This window comes from Anolis carolinensis, chromosome 1, assembly GCF_035594765.1.
Source record: "Anolis carolinensis isolate JA03-04 chromosome 1, rAnoCar3.1.pri, whole genome shotgun sequence".
Classification (NCBI taxonomy): Eukaryota; Metazoa; Chordata; class Lepidosauria; order Squamata; family Dactyloidae; genus Anolis; species Anolis carolinensis.
Genome location: NC_085841.1, coordinates 247,707,773 through 247,720,506, shown reverse-complemented (window position 1 = coordinate 247,720,506; position 12,734 = coordinate 247,707,773). Strand labels below are relative to the sequence as shown.

At 46.5% G+C, this 12,734-nt stretch overlaps 1 protein-coding gene across 1 annotated transcript; it reads right to left on the bottom strand.

Annotated features, from left to right (window-relative positions):
- Positions 1–423: 423 nt before the first annotated feature.
- inhbb (inhibin subunit beta B) lies at positions 424–12,515 on the bottom strand. The gene is made up of 2 exons (XM_003214900.4): positions 11,359–12,515; positions 424–3,335 (listed from the first exon to the last, which is right to left on the bottom strand). Exons 1-2 carry the CDS (start codon positions 11,795–11,797, stop codon positions 2,560–2,562), a joined length of 1,215 nt encoding a protein of 404 aa, XP_003214948.1. The 5' UTR covers positions 11,798–12,515; the 3' UTR covers positions 424–2,559.
- Between the last annotated feature and the right edge of the window lie 219 nt (positions 12,516–12,734).

Below are 12,734 nucleotides of genomic sequence, written 5' to 3'. Positions count from 1 at the left end.
CCACATGCAGCAGTGTACGTCATGGGCTATTATGGGGCCATAGGAAGAGTTCTCAAAGTACATCTGGCGGGCCACAATCTCCCCTCTGCTTGCTATGTGGCACAAGAGATCTTCCAGATGTTATTGAACTGCAGATCCCAGCCAGCTACTGGGGCTACTAGAAGGCTGCATTGTTCCCATTCATGCCCTAGGCTTTGCCCCATTAGCAATAGCCTTGTGCAACTTAACAATCCAGGGACCTATCCCAAGAGATTTCTTGACCCTCATCCTGCAATCAGTTATGCATTCAGGGTCTCATTTGACAGTGTGTATAAAACCCATTCAGCCAAGGAGACCTTGATCTTCCAAGCTGTGGATACTTTTTAACAAAGTTTTCTTAAACCAGGCCGATGCAACGGCAAGAAGCTGCTGCAGTTCCCAGACTTTTTGTTTCTGATCTGTTTTATTTACTTAAACTGTACACAAATGTAAAATACTCTGACAGCATATCTAAGTGAAAGTTGTTTGGTATTTAAATTATTATGGAGCAGAACCTACAAGGGATTCTATTAAACAAACAACATTTAGGTTTTTCTTTCCTTCTTTCTCTTAAAGGATGTACATCTTATAATGTCTGCTACGTACGATGGCATAGAAAAGACGCTGACCAAACACAATGGAATCCATTTCGCACCCTGAAAAAGAACTGTTAGGCCTCACAGGAGAGTGTTCACTATCATTACATGATTGAGATATATATATTTATATATTTATAGGATGGCCTTGCCATCTGATAAAAATTACAATTAATATGCTGGCCTCTTTGGTTCCAAAATTTTATGTATAATACATTTCACTGTTTTCATCATTATCACTTTTTTTTTTTTTGCTGCTATAAAAATAACCTTTTTTTTTCAAATGGCAGTTTCTCTTGACTACGTCATGCAACTACATCAGTGCAAACATGAAAAGCAATCATTCGCTTTTTTAAAAAAAGAAGCAAAAGATTTAATTTCAAGTATAAAAAAAATATTTCAAAAAGTACCATCTCATTTCAGTCCAGTTTCATCTAGTATGGGTCAACACTTTAAATTGCATAGCTCATGCGGCACTTGTTTTTAAACCTAGAGACAGTGAGCAAAGAGAAGTGCACCATCAAGTAAGTACCAACCGTTCAAGGCATTGAAATCTGCAAGTGCTATAATAACGTGCGTTCAAGCAGTTTATGAGTGCTATGCTAGAGCAAGTGGAGGGGAGGGGAGTGTTTGAGCTCTGCAGCCATCCTTGACATATTTGGAGGAGGTAATCCGGGGAAACAACAAAACAAAGACTGTCTTCTATTCCATACTCTCTCTCTCTCTTCCCAAAATGGGCCAGATGTTTCTTCCTTGTCACACTGCGTCTCCCTCCCCTGAATCACGGTAATCCACCACCTGGCCATAATTTCTCTTTAGGGCTCATCAATGGATTTGTGCTATTGATGGTGTCTTGTCTCCTTCCCTCTTCTCCTTCCCAACAGCTCCGGGGGGGGGGGGGGGGGAGCCTCTGGTGTCATCCCTGGGCAAGGAACACAAACGGCTACTTTGGATGTTGCCAATGTTCTCAGAACATAAAAAACTGTTCATAAGCACAGTGAGCAAAACAGGGACCGACAGGGCGGGTTAGGGAAAAACAAGCCCTTTACAGATGGCCATAACTACAATAACAGTCCACATGGGGCAGGTATAGGAGCATCTAATGATCCATTAAAGCATGAAATCATGCCAACATATCGTTCAGAAGAAATACAACAACCATTTTATATTAAGATCACAACATTTGCTTCTGTATCTTTCGATCTCTCCCTCTCCCACCCGCCCCGCTGGTTCCATCAATATTCTACCCTGGAAGTGCTATAGGCCATTTGTGATTCTTCTCTTTTTTCATAATATATATATGTACATTATGTTTAACATCAAGAGGAAGGGCTAATCTTGCCATAAGCAGGTAGCCTGCTACTTCCGTCTTCATTTTTTTAGACCTTAGAGGTGATGGTGGTCATTTGTACGTTTGGTCACTTAAATACCTGTGTATGAGAATATATTAAACGGTTTTCTTTTCTTGCGCTTCCCATTGGTTTCATCCAAAACAAATGGCTGGCGAACAGAAGGGAAATGGCTAGTGGGCCATCCACGTGTCTCACTCCAACAAATGTACACTCCCCTTCAGCAACTGCTTTCCTCCTCCCAGCTGAATCATGCAACTTGCATGTGTGTGTGTGTATGTGTGTGTTGCTATGTGTACGTGTGCTTGTGTCCTTGGGTGTGTGGGTGGGATTTAAGGTACTTCATAGCATTAGTTTATAAGTGGTAGCATATTTTAGTGTTCAAGATCCACAAACCGCCACTGTCCTGACAACAGAGTGAAATGATATACGTCTTTGTTGTCCTTGTTGTTGCTGCCTCTGCAGTGATTTAAATATCCATCCATGCCTGGAAGGAAGAAATACAGCCCAAAACACCCTCTGTTTCCATTCAGTTTTGGAATTTTCTCTCCCCCTCCCCCCATTTCCCTCCCCTTTCTGATGCACACCCCTCCAAATCAGGCGCAGCCACATTCTTCCACAATCATATTGGGAACGTCCCTCTTCACGATGTTGTATTCATCGTCAAAGTACAGCATGGACATTGTGCTAAGTTTGGTTGGGATGCAACAGGAGTTCACGGTCCCTGGGTTGAGCCCTCGCATGCGGTACTGATTCACAACTGCGGTGTGAAAAGAGGAAGCTGAGCCTGGGACGCCGGCCAAGTAGGACGGGCAGCTCCCTTCACAGTAATTCCCAAAGTAACCCAATGGCGCTATGATCCAGTCATTCCACCCAATGAGTTTGAAGTCAATGTAAAACTGTTGCCTGCAACATAAATTGGTCCTGCCATCGCACTCCAAGCCTCTTTTCCGGATTCTGTGCTTGTTGTCAGCCAGCCGGGCTTGCACGACTAGAAAGGGCCTGTGAGATTCATCCCCAGGGTCCACGTAAATTGGCAGCACTGAATACTCTTCGCAGGCCTCACACTGAATATCCAAGTTCAGCCTTCTCTCCCCTTTCTCAAACAGAGCCTGGATTGCTTCTGTCATGGGAAATGTGTGCCAGCCACTTCTTTTGAGATCAACTTTCTTTTCAACCACATTCCACTTGTTGCTAGTGTCCGAGTCTTGGAAATACACTTTGACTCTTACTTTTCGCCGGCTGCCTTTCTCCAAGACATATGGAAGCAGCTTCAAGTAAAGCCACAGGCTGGCTTGAACCACAAACAAATTCTGATTCCCTTCGTTGGAAATGAAGAAATAGAGACGCATTCTGGAGGAGGCCAAGTCATCTATGTTAACAGGGAGAAAAGATGGAAGGAGAAGAAAATAGCATTAAATTCAAAAGAAATGGATTCTCTTCCCCACCCCCCTTACACATACACACTCACGAAGTGAAATATCTGCATCACATTAGTAAGTGCCTAAAATAACACACATAAATGACCAAATCAGAAAAAACAACAATCAGCTATAAATTGCAAAGTAAACTCGGTGCATGTACCTGTGTTTAAAAACCTATTTCAAAGGGAGCTCCAAGAGAGAAACTAATCAGGCTTTTTGGGATGTGGGGCGGGGAAGAACGCCAGAGCCTTAGAAATCAGTATACAAGCAATTAAGGTCCAATAAATTGAGAGGCATGAAAGGAACCCTATGAGCACCTGGATAAGTGCTAATTAGGTTTGGTTTTTTTTTAAGTGTCAGCCTGGCAAAGGCAACCTTCGCATATAATTTTCCCAGAAAGCACAGATTGTTAGCAATGAGGGAACGGGGTGTGTGCTTTTTTGCACAGAAAGGATTGGGTTACAATTTAGATTTAATTCTGTAATCTCACCCAGTGGCCCCATGACACCTAGGAACTCGTCTATTTAACTAAGGCCTAGTTCTTAGCTGGGTTTGTCAATCTGAGCCTGGACAGTTTCATTTTGGACCGTAGGGTTAAAGCACCCACAAACATATGCAATTCAGAGTGATTAATTACAACATTCACACCAGCTTCCAACAGACAAGAGTTTTTTCTCCCACCCTGGACTTTCTACAGATATATAAACCTCCCTTGCTTAGTTTCCAATATACCTCACAACCTCTGAGGATGCCTGTCATAGATGTGGGTGAAATGTCAGGAGATAATGTTTCTGGAACATAGCCATACAGCCTGAAAAATGCACAACAACCCAGTGATTCCAGCCATGAAAGCCTTCGCCAACGCATATGCAATTCTATTACAGGCAAAGTCTTCAAGCTTTCCTATCTCCTTGAGCTGCTAGCTTTCTATAGGGCCTTCTCTGCAGTAGCCCCCCGGCTAAGGAACTCACTTCCAAGGAAAATTAGATCAGCCTGAACTCTGGCCACATTCCGAAAAGAGTTGAAAACCTGGCTATTTTAGTGTGTGTTTGACTGAATAGGCATACTTGACGCAGTTCCTCATCTCCATCCATCCTCATCTACTGCACTTTATCTGGCCCAGCTCTAGAGATTGCAAGATTGCACACGTGCATATTATATTGCCTGACTCCATTGAATACTTTAACAGTGCCTGTTTACTGGTTGACTGTTCACTATGTTTTATTGTTTATATGCTTGTTTTATATGTTCTTTGTTTTAAATGCATTTGATACAGTATTTTATATTGTACCGGGCTTAGTCCTCATGTGAGCCGGCCCGAGTCCCTTCAGGGAGATGGGGCAGAATACAGAAATGATGATGATGATGATGATGATGATTATTATTATTATTATTATTATTATTATTATTATTATTATAATATTTTGGGGATGGCAGGGAAACAGTTAGCTCCCACCTATACTCACATGGTACAAACTTTGCCATCCCAGCTATAACTTGCCAAGAGGGCAGAGCTTGGGCAGCTTTGATAGTTGTATAGAAGAGGAGAAATTCAGCACATGTTGACACTGTGTCTTCCACACAATTCTTAGACATACAGGAGCTCTCTTTGGCACTTGGCCAATGGGCCTGAGAGAGTTTCTCCTCAGGGGCAATTTTAAATTGATGTTCCTAACACCACTGAATTACTTACAGTAACAAAACCCAGGCATTTCTTACTTCTAGGTCCTACTACTTCTGCTGGGATGAATTACAATAAGCAATGCTGAACTACACACAGTGTTTCTCCACACAAACATGCAAACCCAGGTCCTCATCAAAGACTGCAAGAAGAAAAAATATCTGACTGCCATATATTTGCAACACAAGCAATAAATGGAAGAATCTGACACACACGGCACTGATACCTCTCGGCCCAAATACCTCCAACCCAAAAGTTGAAATTCTGAACACAATAATTTGGGAGTGAGTTCCATTCAACTCAAATACTTTCTACTAAGTCAGTGGTTCCCAACCTTTGGGCCTCCAGGGGTTTTGAACTCCAGATCCCACAGTTCCTAACAGCTGGTAAGATGGCTGGGATTTCTGGAAGTTGAAGTCCAAAACACCTGGAGGCCCAAAGATTGGGAGCCACTATACTAAGTAAACATGCAAAGGATCTGAGTGATTCTGTGTTTGCTAAACATTCTTCATTCCATTTAATTTCAATTCCACTTCCTGCAATATATTAGAAAAGCAAACCTCAATGCTAGCTAATAGCTAAGTAACCTAATCAGTTAGTTCCTCTTTCTCTCTCCCCGTGTGTGTGTGTGTGTGTGTGTGTATTATTGCATTTTATCATGGTCAGAGGAACAGTTACTCTTAACCTGCATTTTCTGAGGGCAGGGTAGACAGAATGCTACTGTATATGATGTGTGCTGCTATTAATATTTAATTAATTTATATCCCCTTTTCAACCAGTTTTGGGCCAATACTGGCCTCCATTGGACTAGGATATGAACTCTAGAGAGGAAAATGAGCAGCTCTCCAGATGTTTGTTGGACTACAGCTTCCATCAGTCCCAGACAGCACAGAAAGATAAGTGTCCAACAACATCTGGAAAATTTGATTTGCACAGAACATGGAAACTTTAACAAACAAGCAAGGCTAAAATAGTCTGAGCTGTGGCATACAGGTAATAAAGTATAAGCAAGTGAAATTGCTCCTTCAGAAAAAGAAAGAGAAAACCAATGAGGTTAAAGTGCCCATCTGCCATTTCTCTGTTTGTCCAGTGCATCTATTCATCAGTAACCTATCTTCTTCCTGTCAACAAGCAGCAGCTCACATAGTGGTTTCATACTTTCTCCCACAAGGTCTGCTTTTAAAAATGCAACCTCTTGGATATCAGTCACAGACCTCATGTATTGAATTTAGGGTCCTGGAGCAAATAAAGCCAGAACTCTCCCTGGAAGCCAAGATGACTAAACTGAGATTGTTGGACATATCATAAGAAGACATGGCTCTCTCAAAAACAGCAAGAATGCTTAGCTAGTTGGAAGGGAGTAGGAAAAGAAGAAGACCACATCACAGATAGAAAGACTCAATCAAGTAAGCCTCTGCTCCAAATCTGCAAGACCTGAGCAGGGTGGCTGAGGAAAGTATGATTTGGAAAAGTCTCTAATTCATATGATCACCATAAATCGAAATTGACTTGGCAACAGTTAACATGTTGAATTCATTTGTGGCACCGTTTGTCCATAACATCAGAGGGGGGCCAAGTGAAGCCCTCCAGACCCTTATTGGACTGCAACTCCCACCTTTTCCTCACCATTGATTATGCTAGCATGAGAGTTGTAGTACAATAAGAGATACCATTTGCTCATCCCTGCCCACATGAACTGAGAAAATAACTTAGAACAGTAGTCCTCAACTGTTTACAGTTCAGCTCCCAAAACACTTGGCTACTGACTCCTGTGAGTTGGATTCAAATACTTTTGAATGGCCAAAGGTTGAATGCTGCTTACCTAGACTGCCTTGCTATGTCCTTTGTCTATAGCACTGGTTCTCAACCTGTGGGTCCCCAGGTGTTTTGGCCTTCAACTCCCAGAAACCCTAACAGCTGGTAAACTGGCTGGGATTTCTGAGAGTTGTAGGCCAAAACATCTGGGGACCCACAGGTTGAGAACCACTGGGCTACAGGCTGCAAGGAAGGAAGGCTTGCCCACCATTGCCTCTCACTGATGGGACTCCTATAAATCACAAGTCGGACCTTCAGATTTCTTTTAGACATTGTTTGAAAACTACTTTCTCTGATGCATACATTAGTGGACTGGTGATGACTGAGAAAATGATAGATCTACAATATTGGAGAAGAAAATCAGACTCCAATGTGGACAAATCACAGGTGTGTCAAGAATGCTCTGTTTCGATGTCCTACCCTCAGGTGTCCCTTGAGATGGACACAAATCCTTTCAGTGCTGGTCAACTGAAATGAGTGGGATTTAGATTATCTGTAACTACAAAGTTCTATTCATATCAACTAATACACTCTAGGTAAGATTAAATTGGACTAAGCCCAGAGTCCAGAATGACCACCAAGTTGATTATAAAGACACAAGAGTATCAGGAAAAATGAGATGCATATAGCAGGGAATTGCATTCTCTGGATGGATAGACATTGCTGATGAGAAGAGAAAAAATGAACGGAATGCCATATGTAATATTTAGGATGAATGAGAAAATGCAGAAGAGGTTCCTGCATACAGTAAATGGATGTCTGAGGCAAGAAACATATGGATAAATTCTGAGCTGATTTACTGTCATGTGTATGCGCTGGATGAACAGAATGTAGATGGATGAGCATGGAAGACGTAAATAGAAAACAATGCAGAGATGACACTTTAAGGACAACCTCACAAGTGAAGGGCTAGATGGATGAGATTCCCAAGGGGGCAGTTTACAAAATGGGATTTTAGATTATACAGAAAGCATATGTCACAAAACAGGGTTAGAGGAAATGAGACAGAGAGAGTGGAGCAGAGGAGCTGCATGGCAAAAAGGAAGAGAAGATTATATGATATGGCAATGGCTGCACTCTCAAATACAAGTCAGCTCAAACTCGGAGATGGAATAGGTCCTTATCTTTGTCCTGCCGTCCTCCCAGACACTTCTGGAGGGAACATATGATACGGCCTTCATGGTGGCTATGGGACTCCCTTCCTAGGGATGCTAGACAAGGCCCCTCCTCGCCATCCTTCAAGTGTGGTAGGGCATGGCTAAATGACAAACAGGTCACACAATATTATGGATGGGGTGACAGATATTCTCTAGGTCACTAGAAAATGGAAGATGTGGAAAAGGGCAAGCAGTTGCATTGAATGAACTAAGAAGAGTGGCATGAGAAATGGATTGTACACATGCATGAAGCATGACAGAGGTATCTGAGGAGCAAGGGTGTAGAAATAAACCCAGTGGTGAGAGGATGACTGCAATTGGCACAACAAAGTGACACAAGAACAGGAAAGCAGATGAAGAAGCTAGCTGGATTTAATGGGTTGGATGCTATACTAGTCCATACTGTCTGGATTGATGAGAACAGGAATAGATTTACAAGGGAAGAGGCCAAATGGCAAAAGGAAGTGAGGAGCCAGAATCCAGCAAGGAAGCCACTGGATCGAGCAAGCAATTTCCCTTGGCCAATTTGGGAAGAATTGAGAGGGATGGGACAAAAAAGATGAAACAGGCATATCCAATCTGCCAAACAGGCACCTGGAAGCCAAGGTGATCAACAAGATCAGGCAAGGGTTTACAAGACAAGGAGGCAAAAGACAAAAGAAAGTGGGCAGTCCAGATCCAGCGTGGAAGCCATTGGATTGAGTAAGCAATCTGGCCTGTCTACGGGAGGCCCTGAAGGATCAAAAAAAAATCTGAAAATTCAATCAACCAAACAGGCACCTGAAATCCAAGGGAATCAATAAAACTGGGCAATTGGGAAAAGCAAGGCTTGGACAAGAAGCTAGAATCCAGCATGGAAGCTATCGGGTTGAGCAAGCAATCTGGCCTGTCTAGGGGTTGTCCTGAAATAAGGCAGGTTGAGAAGAACCAAGAGGGATGGGACAACACAAACAAACCTGGGGTATCTGATCTGCCATCTGCCTGGAGCTGTCATACCCTGACAATGCCCCCCCCATGCTCTGTTGTCATTTTTAGTTAGTCCACTATCATCAAAGGCAGTTCAACTTCCAAGTGAGGTCCTTCAACCACCACCATAACTGATTTCTTGCCAACTGCTCTCTGATGAGATATTCATAGTTTCTAAAGACCTCTGCAGGGGAATCTTCCCCAAGGAAAGCCAACCATGCCTAGGGAAGCAGTTTCCAGGAAAAGGGAAGTGGATGGAGGTCTGGGATCCTCCAAGTGTGTATGGGGTGAGAAGTGAGTGAGGGGCAGGTGAGAGCAGGACAAGTGTGGGAGGATGAGTGACCAAGACAGATGGGACAAAGCAGACAAACCAGAGTATTTGACCAGCCAAACCGTCCATGGACAGCCACTGAGAAGGCCCTCTCTTCTGTCCCCACTCACCCTGTTTGTGATAGCAGTGGGACTGAGAGGAGGTCCTCTCCTGATGGCCTTAGGGTCTGAGCACAGAATTATAAAATCATAGTTGGAAGAAACCTTGTGGGCCATCCAGTCCAACCCTCTGCCAAGAAGCAGGAAAATTGCATTCAAAGCACCCTTGACATCTGCCTCTGCTTAAAAGCCTTCCAAGAAGGAGCCTCCACCACACTCCGGGGGAGAGAGTTCCACTGCTGAACAGCTCTCACAGTGAAGAAGTTCTTGCTAATATTCAGGTGGAATCTCCTTTCCTGACGTTTGAAGTCATTGTTCCACTTCCTAGTCTCCAGGGCAGCAGAAAAAAAGCTTGCTCCCTCCTCCCTGCTGCATGATATTGTTGGATCATATTTAACTTGTTGTCCATGAGGACTCTGAGATCTTTTCCACACGCACTGCTATGGAGCCAGGTGCCCCCCATTCTATAGCTTTGCGTTTCATTTTTTTCTGAAAGGCAGATACAGAATAGAGAATGCCTGGATCAGGGGAGCAGGCTTCTTATAAAGAGACATTATCTGCTGAAGAGCCCAGACCTGTGCCATGTAGGGTTTTATGGGTCATAAGCAGCCCGACTAACAGCATGGAAGCAATTAGGTTGAGCAAGGAATCGGATCTGTCTAGGGGTGGCTCTGGAAGAAGAGCAGCTGGGCAGAGGGATGGGATGGACAAGTGAGGGGCAACGCATCTGCCAGACAGGTACCTGAAAGTGAAGGGAATGTGGAGCCAATTCATGTGGTTTTGGAGAGATAGAAAAACTGTTGACTGAAGGACTTGAGAAGGACTGAGAGGAGACATGATGGCCATGTATCAATATGTGAGGGGAAGCCATAGGGAGGAGGGAGCAGGCTTGTTTTCTGCTTCCCTGAAGACACAGAACAACAGCTTCAAACTACAGGAAAGGAGATTCCACCTGAACATTAGGAAGAACTTCCTCACTGTGAGAGTGAGCTGTTCAGCAGTGGAACTCTCTGCCCTGGAGTGTGGTGGAGGCTCCTTTGCTGGAAGCTTTTAAGCAGAGGCTGGATAGCCATCTGTCAGGAATGCTTTGAATGCGATTTTCCTGCTTCTTGGCAAAAAGGGGTTCCAAGTCTAATAACTTGCCTCATCACACTAGAACATGGATCCACTTTAAATCTGGTTTCTGCCTCCTGCAGAATTCTGGGGTTTGTAGTTTGGTGAGGTCCAGGACCTGTCTGGCTGAGCTGTTTAAAGCCATCTCCCTAAAGTGGATTTAAAGTGGATCCAAGCTCTAGTGTGATGAGGTAAGAAGATTCTATGATTCTATGACTGGGGCCCGATAGGTTCAGGGGAAGTGGGCAGTGAGGATCAGGAGAAGGCAAGGGATCTATGGGAAGGAGGGAGGGGCAGCACAGAACCAAGGCAGGCAAACTAGGGGGTCCTTTCCGCCAAACAGATGTCCGTAAAGCCAAGGTGATGGGAAAGCGCAGCTTTTTTTCGTGTCAGGAGCGAGTTGAGAAACTGCAAGTTGCTTCTGGTGTGAGAGAATTGGCCATCTGCAAGGATGTTGCCCAGGGGATGCCTGGAGGTATTATTATTATTATTATAGTTTTTATTGTTATAAAAGTGATATATACAGAGAAAGCGACGAAAGCGCCTGGAGATTTTGATGTTATTATCATCCTTGGGGGAGGCTTCTCTCATGTCCCTGCATGGAGCTGATAGAGGGAGCTCATCCGTGCTCTCCCCGGGTTGGATTCGAACCTGGCAGCCTTCAGGTCAGCAACCCAACCTTCAAGTCACAAGGCTTTAACCCACTACGCCACCGGGGGCTCCTGGCTCCAGCTTGGACGTGGCGGCCCTTCTTGAAGTTTGGGTGAGAAAGGGAACCAACCCCCCCTCCCCCCACACCCACCCAGCTACCTGTCTCGGCGAAGCTGATGATCTCGGAGCTGGTCTGTTGGGCGGGGGCGCCGGGGCTGGCCTGCCCGTCGAGGCTGGGGATCTCCACGCGCCCGTCCTCGCGCACCTTCCCCGCGTGCAGCTTGCGCAGCGCCGTGACCAGGGCGGCCTTGGGCACGGCGTGGGTGATGTTGGGCCGCTCGCGCATCTGGAGGCGGCTCAGGATGTGGCGCTTGACGGCCTCCAGGAAGTCGCCGTCCACCTCGGCGCCGGGCTCGCCGCCTTCTTGGCCCGGGCCAGGCTCCAGCTCAGGGGCCGAGCGGCGACGGAAGCCACAGGAGGTGCAGGTGTCCTGCGGGGCGGCTCCCGGCGGGGTGGGCGAAGCCGAGGCCAGGGCCAGCAGCAGCAGCGCCAGGAGCAGCAGCAGCAGGGACCCTCTGCCAGCCGCCCCGAGGGCCATGCCGCTGGAGGAGCGGGGGCGCGGGAGGAGGAGGAAGAGGAGGAGGAGGAGAGGAGGGCTTCCCTGGCGGGTCACTGTCCGGCGGGCAGCTCCGGCAGCAGGTCCTTCTTCATGGCGGCCCCGCGGGGAAAGAGGCGGGCGCTTGGCTCAGCCCAGGCTCATCGGGGAACAAGCCAAGCCAAGGCGGGGACCCGCAAGCTCTTCTTCCTCCGCCGCCGCTCCCTCCCCCAAAAAGGGAAGCTGGTGGACCGCGGCCCCTTCCTTCTCAAGCCCTGCTCAGCTCCGTCCCGGGTCCCGCTGCCAATCCACGCGGGGAGAGGGGGAGTTGGGCTCTGCTCTTCCCCCCAAGTGCCCAGGAAAGGGCTGGGAAGCGGCCGTCCCCTTGGAGAGGCGTTGTTCTCCGGCTCCTTCCTTCGCCGGCGAGTTTTCTGTCTCTCTCTGTGTGTCTGACTCTCTCCCTGCCCTCTCTCTCTCTCTCTCTCTCTCGCTTTCTTCCTTCCGCCTCCGGGCGCCCAGCAGAAAGAGAGAAGAAGGAGAAGGTCGCGCTTGGATGGAAAAGCGCCGGGTGCCTCCTCCTCCTCTTCCTCCTCCTCCTCCTCGGCTTATCTGCCGCTAATCTCCTGGCGACGGGAGGAAAGGAAGGGAAGGGGGGTCTTGTCTTCTTTTCTTCCCCTCCCTCGTTTCCCTCTCTCTCTGTCTCCGTCGCCTTCTTTTCCTTGACCGGCCAAATCACACCATCGGGCCCACTTTTCTTCCCGAAACTTTTATACCGAAGTTCAAACCACGTGGGAAGGGCGGCCTATAACAAGCCCAGCGCCGCGGGCTCTGCGCTCGGGAGGAGGAGGAGGAGGAAGAAGAAAAAGACGAGCCCTGCCTTCTTCCCCGCCAGGCCCGAGGGAAAAGAGGGACAGGCACCCACATCCGCGAAGGCTCAAGT